Source organism: Gymnogyps californianus, unplaced genomic scaffold, assembly GCF_018139145.2.
Source record: "Gymnogyps californianus isolate 813 unplaced genomic scaffold, ASM1813914v2 HiC_scaffold_39, whole genome shotgun sequence".
Classification (NCBI taxonomy): domain Eukaryota; kingdom Metazoa; phylum Chordata; class Aves; order Accipitriformes; family Cathartidae; genus Gymnogyps; species Gymnogyps californianus.
Window position 1 is genome coordinate 389,902 of NW_026114279.1, and position 19,932 is coordinate 409,833.

At 41.8% G+C, this 19,932-nt stretch overlaps 1 protein-coding gene across 1 annotated transcript in view; it reads right to left on the reverse strand.

The window, feature by feature from the left end:
* Window positions 1-19,932, reverse strand: part of LOC127028689 (junction-mediating and -regulatory protein-like) — a 94,980-nt gene that overhangs the window by 54,221 nt on the left and 20,827 nt on the right. The window contains exon 2 of the mRNA XM_050914390.1: window positions 1,844-2,017. Coding sequence (XP_050770347.1) covers window positions 1,844-2,017 — 174 coding nt within the window. The remainder of the gene's footprint in view (window positions 1-1,843; window positions 2,018-19,932) is intronic.

Consider the following 19,932-nt stretch of genomic DNA (forward strand, 5'->3'; position numbering starts at 1 on the left):
ATCAATGAGGTTTAAAAAAAAAAAAAATCTTAATTCATGTTCCATGATCAATATGATATTTATCTTCTCTTGTTTGACAAAAGATCTTTTCCCGTGCTACAGCTACAAATTCAGATAAAATGGGAACTATTTCATCATGCTGAAGAAGGCTTTCTATTAAATGTATCGTGCATAATCTTCAACAGTATAATACATCTGAAAAAAAATATTCATCCCAATTCTCTATGCAGCAGCATTTATCATTCAGGGGGAAAAAAAGCACTTTTAGTTCAAATATCATTACATTATCTCATAGAGTTAGTTTCAGATTGCTGAACTTTCTGAAAAATTACTTTATAGATGCAGCAATAGCTCAAAATAAAACTAGTTTTGGAATCGTAAAGCCTCTTGCCTGCCTCCCTCAATTTATACTCAAACACAGAGAAAAACACTATTTTTAAATTGAAACCAGTAAAAACAATGTTGGCTAACTGAATAAGGTGCCAAACAGATAAACTGACATTTGCAATACAGATTAAATGAAACAAACCCATTTTAGCTTCTATGTTACAATACATATTTTAAAAGAATCAGAAGGCTACGGTCTTAATCTGTGTAGGTGTCCTGGTTTTGGCTGGGACAGAGTTAATTTTCTTCCTAGTAGCTGGTACAGTGCTGTGTTTTGGATTTAGTGTGAGAATACTGTTGATAACACTCTGATGTTTTACTTGTTGCTAAGTAGCGCTTATCTTAAACCAAAGATTTTTCAGGTTCCCATGCTCTGCCAGCAAGCAGGTGTGCAAGAAGCTGGGAGGGAGCATAGCCGGGGCAGCTGACCTGAACTAGCCAAAGGGGTATTCCATACCATGGAACGTCATGCTCAGTATATAAACAGGGGGGAGTTGGCCGGGAGGCGTGGAGGGAATCGGTCAGCGGGTGGTGAGCAATTGCATTGTGCATCACTTGTTTTTCTTGGGTTTTATTTCTCTCTCTTTTTGTTATCTTCCTTTTCATTACTATTATTATTATTATTATATTTTATTTTTTATTTAAATTATTAAACTGTTCTTATCTCAACCCACGAGTTCTGCCTTCTTTCCATATTCTCCTCCCCATCCCACTGGGGGGGGGGGGGGGGGTGAGGGAGCGGCTGCGTGATGCTTAGTTGCCGGCTGGGGTTAAACCACAACAGTAGAAACTGCTAATTTTATCAAAAGTACTTCTGAGATGCAATAAAGATTACATTTGTTATTTTTGGTTAAGTATTTAAAATTAGAATTATTTTTAAATATAACAAACATATGTGTTATAAAACAGTTTTACCAAAATGTAGTATTCTTCAGCTGGCTATACTTTTTTAGCTCTTAGGAAAATATACTGTTAAAGTGTTACAACAAATTACATACTTTTAATGCACTTCCATGTTTAAGTGTTTCACAACATGAAATGAGAAGCTACTGACTTCTCATGGTTTATCACATTATGTCAGAAAACTAGAATGAAAAGTAACTTCCTGTAGAATCTTTTAAAAGAATTAACAATCACATAGATACTGTACAACATGTGTCTCTGTTTTATGTATTAGTCAGTATTCCCAGTAATCACAAAAGTGTAAGTTTCACCTATTAAATTCAACAGTGAATTTAAATAGTCAAACATAGTAAGTTAAACAGTTGATGGTTAGCTACATGTCAGAGACATTCTCACTCTTCAAAAGCACTCCTCTGAGTAAAGGAACCAGAAAAATAGGGTCAACATTTAGTGGAGAAACCATCACTGCATATACTGCATAATAAAAGTAGTAAATAGTAACTGAAAAGCATGATTTCCCCATTAATAAGAAGTTCTGTTACCTTTACCATACCTTTATCTGCTGTCTTCTAAGCATCGCAAGTTCCCTCATATCTCGGAATGGCTGTAGTAAGTACTGGTAGAGCTCCATGGTAGCTTCTGCAAGACTACTGTAGGCTTCATCTTCCATTCGATACAGTTCAAGCAGCTCTACCATGCTTTCCGTGTTCTTATGTTTTTCCAGAAGCTGTAAAAAAAATTGTAATTTTAGTGAATGTGTTCAAACATTCCTGCTAAAAGTGAGTCATTTAAAAAAAAAAAAACAAACATTTTTTTAGCCTATCCTTTTGTATTATCTTCTCTACCCCACAAAATCATCACTCAGACATTAAAAAAAAAAAATCTTAAACCCCACCCACATCTTGAATTTAGCCAGTCAAGTATGAGCATGTCTCTGATAAGCTTAACTCAAAATGTGCACCACTTATTAATTTTTTATTTTCAAAAATCTTTGGAAGGTATGAGCACAAAGACAGCACAAAAAGCAACGCAGTACAAGAATCTATAACATCGTAATCAGATAAGCTACTTCACACATTTCCCACTTTCAGGTATGAGGGGAGAAGGAGTGATAGGAAAGGAGACAAAAGAGGAGAAATCACATTTTGATCTTTCTAGGCTTTTTTTTTTTGCCTATCTGTACTTTGGACTGGCACAGCCCCGTTATATCAGTGCAGCTCCAGACACAGACCCAGACCAGAATCTATGTGAAACAAAACAGTGATCTGCATTTCTGGTAATTTTGTCTTCCGTTTTATTATTTTTCCCTAGACAGTTTAGGCATAAAAGTTCAAATCCACAAAGTTTCCATTAGATTTTTTTTTTTAAAGGAAATTATCTAAGTATTATAAGCTTTAAATAAAATACTTCAAATAAAATAAAATAATTTATATTTTAATTCATATAAGAAAATTTCATAAGAAAACACAACATCAAAGTCTGTCCATTCCTTCCTTTAGTTCTTATGAAGCCAAAAATTCGTTTGTACAAATTTGCTACAATATATGTTTTTAATTTATATGTCTGTTTTGCATCTATTTGGGGGATTTGCATGGGCAGACCTCACATGCTGCTGGAAATCTTTTACCATTTCTAAAAAAATATTCAACTGTTTAACAAAAACTAATCTCATACAGACATGTGGAGTACTTGATGTATTTACAAAGACAAGATTATCTGAAATTAATTCCCCTCATATAATTTTCAAAGTCAAAATCTCTTGTCCTTTAATATTATCATCACAAAAGCATATATTCACAGTCCAAGTTTATTTAAACTTAACATAGATTAGGAATACTATGGAATAAGCACATCGTATCTTCTATCTGTTCATTCAAGTTGGATGCCAAACCTACATGAAATATTCTCCGTATACTCAACTGCATCAAGTATTATTATTGGAAGACAAAATAGAGGGAACTGTAGATTAGAAACTGAAGCTTTGATCAACAGTCCTTTGGTATCTGGTTCATTTATATCCCAGGACAGTCAAGAGAAGTCCTGTTCCGGATCAAAGTCAGCTGAAGCATTTTTTTTAGCTGGCTGCCATCCAGACAGCATTCAGACTATCAGATAACAATAACGCTGGGTCTAGCACAGAATTCACTGAATTAATAATGTCATAAGGCAAACCAGGCCCTCCATAGACTCACAGGTAGTTTAACTGTGTATGTTCCAATTTTCACACAGGCAGTACCTAGACGATATGCTATATTAGAAACATGAAAATTCAGCTAATACCTATCAGCTAAGATGGAGACATTGGTTAATCTGGTCAAATGCTTAAACCAACCTGGTACCTTAAAACTGTGCAGTTTTCAAGATGTTAGCATAAAATATATGAACAATTTTTGTGGCATATGTTACTCATGATTAATTCTCAATACAGACATTCAGTGTTACTATTCATTTAATTCAACAGTCTCGGTATTAATTTTTTACTTTCACAACTTTTAATTATATTACTTAAAGAAGTGGGTGGAGGAGGGTAGAGTAATATCCTGTACAGGCCTGACTAGTGCTATACCCATTGAATACTGCATTTATTTAAGAATCATGTTTCACAGATGTTACATTGTTCACAACTAAATGAATCCATATATTTTAGGCAACTATTATACAGATACTCTAGCCAGCAGGAAACACGTTTTTATCAATTTATGTGCTGGTGCAGACCCCCTGGGTCACGTTGCGATGTCAGGACCAGCCAACGTTGTGTTCTTGTTTTGGCTACAAGTGCAGTGAGTTGGGACAATCTGGTACTTTCTTATCCTGGCTAGGGTACAGTGAATTAGGATGATTAGGCACTCCCTAACTGTACCTGAAACTCCTGTTGCCTGGAACTGTACCCGAAACTCCTGCTGCTTGGATCATGGCCTGCCTTGGAGGGTGCCAGAATTACCTGACAAGAATGATGGCCAGAATGGAAATACACTGACCAAAGTCAATCATCTCGCAATCCTATAAATAGTGATCCTAAGTGAGACCCTTTGAGCTCTCCGGGATCACAGCAGGCTGTGACCCAGCATCTCCTCCCGAGTTGGGACGCCTCTCAGGGTGGATTTCGCAAGGATTTTTAAGGATAGTTTCGTGAGGATTTTAAGTAGTAGATGTCGCGAGGATTTCAGAGTAGATTTCGTGAGGATTTCCAAGATCGTCTGCTGATAGATGCCAATGAAGAAGGGGTCAAAGATTGTCTGCTAACAAACGCTGACGAAGGAGAATAGCGAGTAATTCACTACAATTAGATTTCACAAGGTTTTAAAAGATCATTTGGTACCAATAATTTATCACAGTTGGCTAAGAGAGAGAAATCTTGATTATAGGTTAACCTCTATATCTGTGTGTATGCGCGTTTGTGTGTGTGTGTGCAATTTGATTTAGGAAACTTTGTAGTGCTGATAGCAAACTTTATTAAATCACTCTGATAATTGGCTTATGATTAAGTATTGTTAAAAATCATATAACCTAATCTTGTGATTTACCGTAATAGTGTTAATAAATCTTAAATTGCTGCTACCTCAAAGTCATATAGGATCCATAATCACTCATTCCCCAGCAAATTGGCATAGTAATTTAACAGGAGATTTTCCTTACCCTTTGTATCCCTTCTATTAGGCATAAACTGTTGTCCAAGTCTGAGACTAAGACTGGATCCAGCCGCACCTAGACTCCTCTCTGAGAAGGAGTTTAGAAAGCAAGGGGGTCCATTCTGAACCTCGTGACTCAACAGGAGTGTCTCCCTTACCCTTTTGCATCTCCGGTCTCTGTGTAAATCATTCTAAATCGATTCTAACTTGATTTTCCTTTGTATGTTTCTCCCATGTAGTAAGTAATAGAGTGAACCTTGCCATTGAACTTTGTTAAGTCGCACTTTTACAAATTCACATTAAAAAATCACTTTTGCTAATATCTTTGACAGTGATTCTTTAAGTGATCTAAACCACTTCATTCGTAACAAATTGGCGTAGTCGGCATGATCCTAAATCAGGATTCACGACAAATTGGCGTAGTTGGCAGGATCCTAAATCAGGATTCGTGACAAACTGGCATAGTCAGCAGGATGGCAAGTAGTATCACCAATTACTTACAAAAGCACGGTATTAATCCAAACCTCAGCTTTTCAGGAGAATGGGTCCATAGTAATTGGTATGAATGGGAAGCGATAGAGAAGCAATTGAATTATGCAAGGGGTTTGACCAAGGATGGAAAAGATAAAGGTATAATTTGTAAAATGCTGGGAACATGTTTAGAAGCAGCATACCAGGAAAGGAAAGACACAAATAGTAAGATTAAAGATATGCAAGATGAAATAGAGGGATGTAAAGCTACTGAAATATTACTATCTTTAAGAATAGAACATCTGGAAAAACAACTTCAGGAAGCTAATTTAAAAGCACAGAAGTTAGGAGAACGCGTTGAAATGATATTAATGCAGGCTCCAAAACCCCCCGACATAGTTCAAATCAGAAAACTAATAGTATGCCCTGAAGATTGAGATGGTAATATTTGGGACGATTCAAATAAAAACAGCTCAGACGAAGATAACCCCCTCCCCCTGCCTGAGCCTCCCCAATACACCGCTAGACCAATTATAAAAACAGAAGAAATTACCGGACCACGGGGTGGAGCAGGAGATCGCACTAGAAAAACAATCCCATTCGATCCGATTCAACTGGCCAATTTACAGGAATGATACGGCCGTAAGCCCGGAGAAACTGAAACAGAATATTTGTGGCATGTGTGCTTATCCAGAGGGGACAGAATATTATTAAATGGGGATGAATCAAATGGATATTGGGGACTAGGTGTCTTTTTAAATGCTGGCCCCAACCCCCCGGAAAATTCCCATTCAATAACAAATAGAGTGGCATATTGGGCTGGAGGAATAGATGCGCTAGAGAGAGGAGAACCATCTATCATACCTATAAAATCTCTAGATGAATTTTCAGTTGCAGTGACAAAGGCTGCTTGTATACAGGCTATGCATGAACGTGCTCCACATGATGTTCCACTCCCAACAACCATAGATTTTGCCATGCTAAAACCATTAATCAGGGGAGCCCCAATTGTGCTTAAACCTTACCTCATTGCAAAGCGAGACGAAATTAGAAGGGACACAGAATATAATGCCCTCTTAGCCACAGAAGCTGACCAATGCCGCACAAAGAGCCATAAGGCATCTTCCCACCTGGGCAGAACTGATGCACGACATTATAAATCTTGGGCGAGAAATGGGATGGGATGATGTGTCCAGTGGAACCAGAAATACAAGTCGAAATGTTAGACAGGTTAAGCAAGCACCCCAGAGTAGCTCTCATTAATTGAGACCCATTGATCGACAATTGAGGGTCCAGGATGAAAGGAATGAACTGTGGAAACAAGCCCTGGCAATGGGTATTCCCACAGCTGCCATTCATAGACAATCGACTGGAGTTATTTTAAGCCTGATAGAAGCTTTTCAAAAGCGAGACGTAGCAGTGTCACCTGCTACTGCTCCCCCTCAATCGGCCCCCAAGGGACCTCCCAACCCTTCTTTTCCTCTGCGACAGGAATTAAAGGAATTGCAGGAACAGAAACCAAAAAACAGGTAAACTCCAGACAGCTATTGGCCCTTCCTGTCTGGAAAGTCAATGTTTACCAATGGATAAGCAATGATGGCCCTGATATTATTCTTCCCGTAGGTCCTCACTGACAACCAATTAAATTCCTAACAGATACAGGAGCACAGATTTCAATACTAACAAAACAAGATGCTGAGAAGCTGGGCATACGACCTGGATGGCAGAGAGTTAAAGTCACCAGAGTAAATGGAGCAAGTGTTATTTGTCAAACTGCTAAAGTTAATTTATGGCTCCCAGGCGAGAAGCGCATATCCTCTGCTTGCTTTGCAGTTAAAGATCATAATGAAAATATTTTGGGTTTCGATGTTTTGAATGGCCGAACCTGGTCCCTGCCAGATGGCAGTGTGTGGTCCTTTGGTTCAAATGTTGACCCTAATCCTGATAGAAATCGGGAGGCTACAGCGCGTGTACTCCGCGCAGCCTCTGCACTCCCCAAGTCAAAGATTACCAATGTACCACAATACCTGATTTCTCCTGTGGCACGAAATGGAATTTCTGAGGTAACAGCAGATTTGGAGAAAAGAAAAATTATCTCCAGAACCCACTCCCCATAGAACTCACTTGTCTGGCCAGCTCAGTGTGGAGGGTTGACCCTGGCTGGATGCCAGGTGCCCACCAAAGCTGCTCTATCACTCCCCCTCCTCAACTGGACAGGGGAGAGAAAATAAAACGAAAAGCTCATAGGTCGAGATAAGGACAGGGAGATCACTCAGCAATTACCCTCACAGGCAAAACAGACTCGACTTGAGGAAAAAAATTAATTTAATTAGTCAAATCAGGGTAGGATAATGAGAAATAAAACCAAATCTTAAAAACACCTTCCCCCCCACCCCTCCCGGGCTTAACTTTACTCCCGATTTTCTCTACCTCCTCCCCCTGAGTGGTGCAGGGGGACAGGGAATGGGGGTTGCAGTCAGTTCATCACACATTGTTTCTGCCACTCCTTCCTCCTCAGGGGGAGGACTCCTCACACTCTTCCCCTGCTCCAACTTGGGGTCCCTCCCACGGGAGACAGTCCTCCATGAACTTCTCCAACATGGGTCCTTCCCACGGGCTACAGTTCTTCACGAACTGCTCCAGCATGGGTCCCTTCCATGGGGTGCAGTCCTTCAGGAACAGACTGCTCCAGCGTGGGTCCCCCATGGGGTCACAGTCCTGCTCCAGCATGGGCTCCTCTCTCCATGGGGCCACAGGTCCTGCCAGGACCTTGCTCCAGCACGGGCTCTCCACGAGGCCACAACCTCCTTCAGGCATCCACCTGCTCCGGCGTGGGGTCCTCCAGGGGCTGCAGGTGGATATCTGCTCCACCATGGACCTCCATGGGCTGCAGGGGGACAGCCTGACTCACCATGGTCTTCACCATGGGCTGCAGGGGAATCTCTGCTCCGGCGCCTGGAGCACCTCCTCCCCCTTCTTCTTCACTGACCTTGATGTCTGCAGAGTTGTTTCTCTCACATATTCTCACTCCTCTCTCTTCTGGCTGCAATTACTACTGTGCAGTAACTTCTTCCCCTTCTTAAATATGTTATCCCAGAGGCGCTACCACCGTTGCTGATTGGCTCAGCCTTGGCCAGTGGCGGGTCTGTCTTGGAGCCGGCTGGCATTGGCTCTATTGGACACAGGGGAAGCTTCTAGCAGCTTCTCACAGAAGCCACTCCTATAGCCCCCCCCACTACCAAAACCTTGCCACGCAAACCCAATACATTCGGAAACCACAGGGAAGGTGGCGTTTAACAATTGATTATCGGCACTTGAACACTAATACAGCCCCACTAACAGCTGCCGTGCCAAACATTGCAAACTTAACAGCTACTTTGTAAGCAGCTGCACACCCATGGATGGCAACCCTAGATGTGAAAGATATGTTCTTTATGGTCCCCTTACAAGAAAAGGATAAAGAGAAATTTGCCTTTACTTGGGAAGGTGTACAGTACACCTTTAACAGACTCCCACAGGGATATAAACACTCTCCCACAATTGCTCATGCTGCACTTGCTGAACTTATACAGTCTCGCTCCCCCAAGATGTGAAACTATACCAATATATAGATGTTATTCTGATTGGGGGAACTTCCCCTGAGACAGTGGGGGAAGCGGCAGCAGCAGCGCGACAAGCTCTACTGTCCTGGTTTCGGCTGGGACAGAGTTAACTCTCTTCTTAGTAGCTGGTACAGTGCTGTGTTTTGGATTTAGTGTGAGAATGATGTTGATAACACTCTGATGTTTTACTTGTTGCTAAGCAGCGCTTATCTTAAGCCAAGGACTTTTCAGTTTCCCATGCTCTGCCAGCAAGCAGGTGTGCAAGAAGCTGGGAGGGAGCATAGCCAGGGCAGCTGACCTGAACTAGCCAAAGGGGTATTCCATACCATGGAACGTCATGCCCAGTATATAAACAGGGGGGAGTTGGCCGGGAGGGGCGGATCGCAGCTCTGGCATTGGTCAGCGGGTGGTGAACAATTGCATTGTGCATCACTTGTTTTTTTCCCTTCCCCCCCCTTTTTTTGTTATAATAATAATAGTAATGAAAAGGAATATATTTCATTATTATTATTGTTAGTATTATATTTTACTTTAGTTATTAAACCGTTCTTATCTCAACCCACGAGTTCTGCCTTCTTTCCTGATTCTCTTCCCCATCCCATCGGGAGCGGGGGGGGATGGGACACGGGGAGTGAGGAAGCGGCTGTGGGGTGCTTGGCTGCTGAAAGGGGTTAAACCACGACATCTACACAAAGCAGAAGTTGAGATCCCACCCGAGAAACGTCAAGGACCAGGTAAAGAAGTAAAATTTTTAGGCACTTGGTGGATTGCAGGTAGTGCAGCAATTCCACCGGACACCCTAAGTAAAATAGAACAATTGCAGATACCCCAATCTAGGAAAGAATTACAACAGCTCATGGGTACTTTAGGGTACTGGAGGAAGCATGTACCTGGATTTTCTGTCATTGCTCGTACACTGTACTGATGCCTGTACCTTTCACGGCAACAGTACTCACTTTTACAAAAGGGAAAACCATGGAAATGGAACCTAGAACATGAAGAGGCAGTCAAAACCTTAATACAGGAATTAAAAACATATCAATCACTGGGGCCAATTCACCCCCACGATCCTATCACAGCAGAATGGGGTTTTGCAGAACATAGTACTTATTGTAATCTATTTCAAACTGGCCCTGACAGACCAAAGAGACCTTTATTATTCAGCTCAACTGCATTTAAAGAAACAGAATAGATATACTCCGAATGGGAAAAGGGACTTTTGTCTTTATTCCGAGTGTTGCGAATTAATCTGATAAAATAATGATAAAATTATCAAAATTTGATTCTACATATATAGAAGAGTTATAAAGCATAGGTTTGTTAAGTTTGAAACAATTAACTATAGAAACTTCACTAGAAATTAATGGCTTTTTGTTAAGTTTGAAACAATGAGGCTATTAAGATAGGAATGATGTGAAACCTGAAGCGCGAGTGATTAGGTTATCTTGACCTACAAGAAGTTGCTCAAGATTTGGCAAGTCCCACAAGGATTACCAAATAAGGAATAAAAGACCAAGAGTTCACCCAGAGGACAACCATGAAAATACCGGCAGGGGTCTCCACGACACCCAGAGACCACCGAAGGAGTCCCTTACCAACCCAACACGCACACGTAATAACTATGTGAATATGGTAACCAGTTCCAGGAAATAGAATGAATACGTATGATTGTTGGAGATATGCTAGAAACAAAAACAAAGGATGCTACTTAGTTAACGAGGCGTGACCTTGAGAAGAGATATACGATGACACCATAAGTCAGTGGGTAAAGAAATACCAAGATAAGCACAGGGGCAACCAAAGAGCTACTTGAACTGTGAGTGAACTATCCTAATTAACATACTAGAAAACCCGCCCTTAGGTAGGGAGAGCCCCCTACCAACAGAAGCCCCTTCCTCACAGAACATGCGCAGTAAAAAAGGAGGACGCTGCGACTTTAAGTGGAGATGAGACTTCCGAGAACCAATAGGAACGAGGGTAACTAAGCGAAACTGTAAAAATAGTGATAACTGTTGCTCGAAAGGTATAAAATGCTTTACCGTGTGTTAACCGGGTGTGCTAGCTTTGTGGAGTTACCACCTAGCACCCATCTCTGTGCAGACATGAAATAAACAAATATCTCGACTCTGTGTGTTAATCGGCTTTTTTGCACACCGGGTGAAAGAATCCTGATTTTTGGGACAACATTTTGGCACCCCAGATGGGACGGCCATAAGGCCTTGCCCGGATCATCTTGCCGTCCCCGACAGCGGACCGGACTGAGCTCCAGCGCGCACCGACCTATTGATCGGGGACTCCTCCGGATTCCCTCCAAAGCCGGGGCGACAAGCGACTCAAAGGTGCAACGCCGACCAGAGATATTTGTATATCAGGGTGAAAGGGGAATGAATCCTTGGATTGGTGAGTATAAAATTTAATTACAAATTCAATGACTCCCATGGAAGGTTAAAGGGTAAAGTCGCACATAGACGCTCGGCAAGGGGTGCCTTAATTGACCAGGGGTGTCAGAGCCGAGTGCGCATCAAGTCGCCAGGGGGGCGCATAAAGTCGCACATAGATGTTCGGCAAGGGTTGCCTTAATTGACCGGGGGGGCAGAACTGAGTGCGCATACTGACCAAGGGGGTCAGAGCGGTACTGATCAAGGGGGGTCACAGTGGAAATTACTGACCAAAGCAGTCAGAGTGGAAATTACTGACCAAGGGAGTCAAAGCCGGCAAATAGGTAAATTCGGTTAAAATGGGATCAAGCCAATCCACGATTCCTCCCTGTAGCCCTTTGGGGTGTATTTTGAAAAATTGGAATAAGTTTGGGGGAGATCCGATGACTAAAGATAAAATGAAAAGATATTGTAGTCAATGGTGGCTGAATTATAAAATTGGGTGACGATGAGGTCTGGCCAGAAAATGGATCGGTAAACTATAATGCTATATGACAATTGATGTCGTTTTGCCGTTGGATGGGGACATGGGACGAAGTACCTTATGTTGATGCCTTTATGACTTTGTACAGAAAATCTGATATGCGGGAAAAATGTAAGCTAAAGACTGACCTAGTGATGTATACAGCTTCTGAGAAAAAGGAGAGTGGTTGTTGCATAGGCTGTGATGATAGAAAGATTGCAGGGGCAGAAGAGCAGAAAGATGTGCAACTGTTAGTCCCGACAGCCCCACCACTATACAAAAGTAGTGCTGGACAATTGCCAATCGATCCTAATTTACAATCGGGCAATGAGAATTTTAGCCCCATTTCCAGCCGGACTAGAGGGCACGCTCAACCAGTTGTACAGGCTCCCCTGAGACAAGCAGTGGGACCGGAAAGACTGCTGGTTTTTATACATGTTCCATTCACTACCTCTGACCTGTTAAATTGGAAACAATCTGTTGGATCCTATAAGGGAAACCCTGAGGGAGTACATCAACTATTAGAAACTATAATGTTAACACATAATCCCAACTGGGGAGATATACAGGCTCTGCTAAATACATTCTTTGCGGCAGAGGAAAAGAGAATGGTGATTGAAAGGGCCAGGGAAGAAGGGGGAAGGAGAAACAGGCAAGAAGATTCTGAGGAGTTCCTACCTACTAAAAGGGACCCAGAATGGGATCCTAATGGGGGGGGAAACGAGGGCTCAACTGAAGCAGTATCAGCAGCTGATACTATATGGGGTTCAGCATGGAGCGCCTAAACCGAAGAATGTGTCTAAGCTTTATGAGGTAAGGCAGGGTCCAGAGGAAAATCCATCTGCCTTTTACAAAAGGCTACGTGAGGTAGTTAGAAAATGGACGGACTTGAATCCGGATGATGAGGCAAATCAGAGGATGTTCAATATATGTTGTTTATTGGGTAGTCGACTCAGGATATAAGGAGAAAGTTGCAGAAAGTTGATGGAGCTGGGGGAATGTCGATCTCACAATTGATAGAGATAGCGTATAAGGTTTATGACAATGGAGATGAGAGGGAAAGAAAAGAAAAACAGAACAAAATGAAGTTGCAAGCACCTTTGCTGGCAGCGGCAATAAATGGAAATGATGTCGAAGGGAAGGGTAGAGGAAAAAGTAAAGGAAGAGGAGGATGCGGTGGAATAATGCAGGGAAGAGGACCGCAAAAATGAACCCCTTTAGGGCTAAATCAGTGTGCGGTCTGTAAACAGGAGGGACACTGGAAGAATGAATGCCTGAAACGAAAGGGGCCAAAGGAACGGGATCATGCAGAAAATGCTAATCTTATTATGTTAGAAGATTCAGACAATGAATGAAGGGGACCAGGGGAGAACATTAAAGTCTCCCCAGCTGATCCCCTGGTTCCAGTTAAGCTGGGGAATGAGACCACAGATTTTTTTAATTGACAGTGGGTCTACTCATTCAGTAGTCACCAGTTGTAAAGGACCTCTAAGTAAAGTAACTATACCTATTGTTGGGGCAATGGGAAAAAGAACATTAAGGCCATTTTTACAACCAATGGAATGCACAACTGGGGGAGCTAAATTAATTCATGAGTTTCTATACGTGCCAGAATGCCCCCTACCTTTATTGGGGCGAGATTTATTATGCAAACTAAATGCACAAGTAACCTTTTCTAAGAATGCTGTACAGCTCTATATCCTGCCTGAAACCGCCTGGAGAGCTCAGATCTGCTTGCTGACAGATGAAACATCGGAAGAAATTGAAGAGAATATTCCAGATGCTGCATTAAATGTGGTAATCCCCCTGGTATCGGCTTCTAAAAACCCAGGTAAAGCAAAAAACATGAGTCCGATTAAAGTAGAACTAAAAGAGGGGGCAAAACCAGTAAGGGTGCATCAATATCCTATTAGGCTGGAAGCTCGCAAGGGCCTCGAAGCCCTGATAAATACCTTTATTCAATATGGACTGCTCAGAGAATGTCAATCTGAATACAATACACCGATTTTATTGGTGAGAAAGCCTCACTCCCAGGATTACCGATTAGTGCAGGACTTGAGGGCTATAAATCGGATAACCAAAGACATACATCCTACGGTGTCTAACCCTTATACTTTGTTAGCGTCTGTACCCGAAAACAATGCCTATTTTACAGTGTTGGACCTAAAAGACGCCTTCTTCTGCATTCCAGTGAATGAACAGAGTCAAACACTCTTCGCTTTTTGAATGGGAGAATCCGACTACTGGAAGGAAAGGACGACTGTGTTGGACCGTTCTTCCCCAGGGATTTAAAAATAGTCCCACTTTGTCCGGTGAAGTATTGGCCAAAGAATTAGAACAATGGCAAACTAATAATGATAATGTTACTCTCTTACAGTATGTATGTGGATGATATCTTAATTGGAGCAGATGATACAGAACAGACTTGTACAGAAGCTACAGTAAGCCTGCTAAACTTTCTGGGACTGGCTGGATACAGGGTCTCGAAGAAGAAGGCGCAAATTGCGAAGGAGGAAGTCCGGTATCTTGGTTTTAATATATCAAAAGGACAATGAGCATTGGGGGAAGAAAGGAAGGAGGCTATATGCCCAATAGCAGTACCAAAACCAAAAAAGCAGTTAAGGGGGTTTCTGGGAATGGCTAGATTCTGCCGGATATGGATCCCCAATTTTGGACTTATAGTCAAACCCTTATATGCAGCCACAAAGGGCCTGGGGGAGTTGTTAGAATGGACTCCAGAGTGTCGGAGTAGTTTTGATGAAATTAAAAGAAAATTGATGGAAGCCCCAGCCTTGGGCCTCCCTGATCTGACAAAACCTTTTCAGTTATATGTGCATGAGAGACAGCAAGTGGCCTCTGGGGTAATGACTCAGATGCTTGGAAGTTGGAAAAGGCCAGTAGCCTATTTTTCGAAACAATTGGATGAAGTGAGTAAAGGATGGCCGGCTTGTCTTCGAGCTGTAGCCACCACTGCTCTGTTAATCCAGGAAGCCCGGAAGCTCACCTTGGGACAACCAATAACAGTATTAGTCCCACATGCAGTGGTGGCTATTTTAAAGCAAAAAGGACACCATTGGATTTCTCCAAACAGACTGGCCAAATACCAAGCTATGCTAATAGATCACAAAGATGTCACTCTAAGTGTAGTATCAACTTTAAACCCTGCCACCTTGTTGCCAATAGCAGAACAAGAACCTTTACATGATTGTCTGGCAACTATTGAACAGGTCTATGCCAGCAGGCCAGATCTGAGAGATGAGCCACTAAAAAAATGTGGATTTGGAACTATTTACAGGTGGCAGCAGCTTTATACAGAATGGAGAAAGAAAAGCTGGATATGCAGTGGTTACCTTATGGGAAGAAATGGAGGCCAAACCTTTACCTCCGAATACCTCGGCACAGAAAGCTGAAATAGTTGCTCTTACAAAAGCACTTAAAATTGGAAAAGATCGAAAGATCAATCTATATACAGACTCCAGGTACACCTTTGGAGTTGCACATGCTCATGGAGCTATTTGGAAGGAACGCAGGCTATTGAATTCCCAGGGAAGCAGTATTAAATATGGACAAGAGATTCTAAATTTGCTTCAGGCTGTACTAGAACCAAAGGAGGTGGCAATAATCCACTGCAGAGCCCATCAAAAGGGACAGGGAGAAATAACTCAAGGTAACAGGTTGGCTGACCAGGCTGCAAAAAGAGCTGCTTTGTATGAACCGATAATAGGAGCCCTCATACCTAATAGGAAACCTGATATGAAACCTCCACAATATTCGGAAAAAGAAAATCAGTTGGCAGAAAAATTGAAGTGTACAAAAAATGAAGAAGGATGGTAGGTAACCCCGAATCAGCAAGTTCTCACCACAGCCAAAATGATGGAAGCTCTCCTCAAGAAACTACATGAAGAAACTCACATGGGAGCCAATGCTATGATAAGCGGTGTTAAGAGATACGCTGTAGGGCCAAAAATGCAGACAAATGCAGATATAATAGTAAAGAGATGTCAAACTTGTTGTGCAAATAATCCCAAAACACAAAGAAAGCCGCCAGCAGGTGACGTAAAAAGAGGAATAACCCCTGGGGAATACTGGCAAATAGATTTCTCTGAATTACCAAAATGTGGACAGTATAAGTATCTACTTGTTCTAGTGGATACATTTTCCGGATGGCCTGAGGCTTTCCCTTGTCGCAACAATGGGGCTAGGGAAGTAATTAGGATATTATTAAAAGAAATAATCCCCAGATTTGGAGTACCTGAGGGAGTATCCTCGGACAAAGGACCTCACTTTATTTCGGAAATAATCCAGGGGGTATCTAAATTCCTCAGGATGAAGTGGGATCTGCATACCCCTTGGAGACCACAGTCCAGTGGGAAGGTAGAAAGGATGAATCAGACCCTTAAAAGACAAATCTCTAAATTATGTCAAGAAACCCAACTCAAATGGGTAGATATTCTACTAATTGCTTTGATGAGAATTAGGATTACTCCTCGAGTGAGGGAAGGGATAAGCCCCTTTTTGAAATATTGTATGGAAAACCATATCCCATCACTGAGGTGGGTAGCCAGAGTGATCAGATACACATTAAAGGAGAAGAAATTTTGAAAGATTATTTGCTCTCTCTCTCGCGGGTATTATCCTCTTTACACAGATATCTCAACCAGTGGGCTCCGCTTCCTTTGGACTCTCTGGTACATAACTTTAAGCCTGGAGATCTGGTTTACATCCGGACTTGGAAAGATGAACCACTAAAAGAAAAATGGAAGGGACCTTACCTCGTGCTCTTGACCACATACACCGCAGTAAAAGTAAAAGGGATCAGCTCCTGGATCCACTATATGAGGGTGAAGGGAGCTCCCCCAAAGGAATTGTGGACATCTGTATCAACGGGAGCGCTAAAGCTAAGACCTTCTAAAAACTCTATGGGCTAATGAACTATCTATAGTTATAATATTGATCATAGTAACACTGATTGTTTCACTAATAGAGTTACAGGAAAGGACCACTGAATACAACGCTCACATGCAAAATGGATTAATAACAACTATGGAGCGTCTGACAAAAATTAACCTGAAATTACTAGTGTTGGTGCTCTTGGGTACCTGTGTGAACATGTCACGATGGCCATGGACGCAAGCGCATTTCGGATACACTGGTAGTATGGGGCAGAATTCAAAGATAAATGGATTAAACTTATCCACGGTAGTTATACACGGTAATGAAATGTTTTTGGAAAACGAGTGGGGTTGGGACCAGGAGGGAACCCCTCATAGGACCCCCCAACTTAGGGCAAAACAAAGGAAAGAGATTAAGGTAAGATGCCGAATGACTAACGGAATGAGTTATAAAAAAGCCTCTCAAATTACTGTAAGAGATATCTATAATGGCCCAAAGTCGAATGAGAGTAATACGTTCAAATCAGAACCAAGAGAGAGAATGTTGGCACAATTTCACCTTGACCCAACCAATGTTTGTAATATGTCTGTGGGCCAATAAAAGGGCAGGTAAAAACCAAACTGCATTGTCGTCTAAGTTTAAGTTAGAAATTACAACTACAAAACAGACCCCCACCCCCACAAGACAAGAAGGTCCGCTGGCTAACTCAGAAAAATAACTCTAACCACCCAGATAACTAGAGTTGGACCATATGTCATTAAAAGGGTTGGACAACAATGACTTTTGTTTAATCCATCATGGTCCCTCAAATGGGTAGAACTATCAATGCAGATTAATATCTCTGCAGTTAAACCAGCCTGTTCACCATTCATAAGTGCGTCCTATACAGGATGGTTAGCGTCATTACATGGGCAGTCTCTTACCCTTCCAAATCAAGCAAAAAGAGATGTAACTGGTATCCTAGGGACAGGATTGGGAGTCTTAAACAGCATAGATATGAAGTACTTGCAAACAAACTTAGTACAGCCACACATGATCTAAAAAATTAGAACATCCATTGCGATCCTCCCTGTCAGCTTTAGGAACTCATCAATGGCTGTTATCTGATATATTGCCTCAGCGGGAAAGGGTTAATGAAAAGGACCACCAATAATCATAGATGCACTTGGTATAGCCCAAAATAATATTCCTCTAGCTCTTAGTTGTATCCAGGCTCAACTGTGGGTGCAATATACAATAGCAGCAATTGTAAGAGAAGGTGAAGATGGCACCTTACCTACTGAAATTCAGGAAATAATCCGGGAAAAGGCAACTGCATTTGAAAGAGAATTCCAGTCATGGTGGTATCTGGGCAATTTCGCTCACAATCCTATCCATAACAAAGCCACGGCCTTTGTCGTAACCATACGGAATGCATCAGTAAAAACCATCTACCCTATCATCGCGTTAGGCTTAAATCACAACGGGACTGTACTCTATCCATTAGAGCATAGAGTATGGGCCCAACGAGACAATAACAGATGGCAGACTGTTGAAGTTGATGCATGTGTGGTACGGGGACAACAGGGATTTATTTGCAGAAGTAATACCCTCAAAGCTCGAGACATTTGTCTTGACACTGAGCAAAATGTTTGTCACTTCGAGATACATCCGAAAGAAATCCCTGGAACCGTGCTTATATATGTATTGGGAAAGGATGTGTGTGTATAAGAACTCTATGTAATTTTATAGTTGTAGATAATATTACTGTCGGGATAAATAATCACTCAAATACTTGCATTTGTAACTTTACTAACATTATAGGATGTGATTTCAACTATTCAGCTCCGGTTACAACATATTAGTTGTTGCAACCCAATTATACTTTAGTTAAAGATCTATTGCTTACTTCCATTGGGATGAATTTCACGCCGGTGAAAAAATTTTTACAACATAATGATCTACGCCAGTTGCTGGAACGTGCCCGAGAAGATGGACAAAGGACTTTAATCACCGTTCACCATGACATAGAAGAGATATACATCGTGGTTTGGACCGGGTGAAGAAAGATGGAGAACATAGGTGGTGGGAAGCCTTCCTCGGATGGTCACCCAAGGCAACAGGCATTCTTAATCTCATGCTACACCCTGTTGTGATCTTGTTATCACTAACATGTTTACTGCTTATAATCATACTGTATTTTAAGGTTTGGTACATGATGAAGCAAATTGCTCTAATGCAATCACCCAGGGTATGCACGCTCATGACAGAGGGAGATAAATCCCTCAAACTTGAAAACTTCCCTATAAAGGACAGGGGAAAATTCCAGCGAGACATATGTCAATGGGAAGGAACCTATGAGCAGTTTTGGAAAATTTTGAAATCTCCCAGAGACTGAAGTTTTAGAATGAAAATATCTAAGTGAGACTTATTTTAAATAAGAACTATTTATCTAAGTCTCAAAGGGGGGAATTGTTGGAGATATGCGAGAAACAAAAACAAAGGATGCTACTTAGTTAACGAGGCGTGACCTTGAGAAGAGAAATATGATGACACCATAAGTCAGTGGGTAAAGAAATACCAAGATAAGCACAGGGGCAACCAAAGAGCTACTTGAACTGTGAGTGAACTATCCTAATTAACATACTAGAAAACCCACCCTTAGGTAGGGAGAGCCCCCAACCAACAGAAGCCCCTTCCTCACAGAACATGCGCAGTAAAAAAGGAGGACGCTGCGACTTTAAGTGGAGATGAGACTTCCGAGAACCAATAGGAACGAGGGTAACTAAGCGAAACTGTAAAAATACTGATAACTGTTGCTCGAAAGGTATAAAATGCTTTACCGTGTGTTAACCGGGTGTGCTAGCTTTGTGGAGTTACCACCTAGCACCCATCTCTGCGCAGACATGAAATAAACATCTCGACTCTGTGTGTTAATTGGCTTTTTTGCACACCGGGTGAAAGAATCTTGGAACAACATGATCATTCCGGGAAATTTGATGAATATGTATATGATAGGGTAATATAAGCTTTAGCTGATGAAATACACAGCATGCACGTTAGGCGGAGCGATCCCCCGTGCATCCAGTGCTGAATTAAAGGAGTGCCTGCTTATCTGCATCTCATTGGTGTTGATAAGTTCTTTCCGTCTCGTTTGGTGACACAAG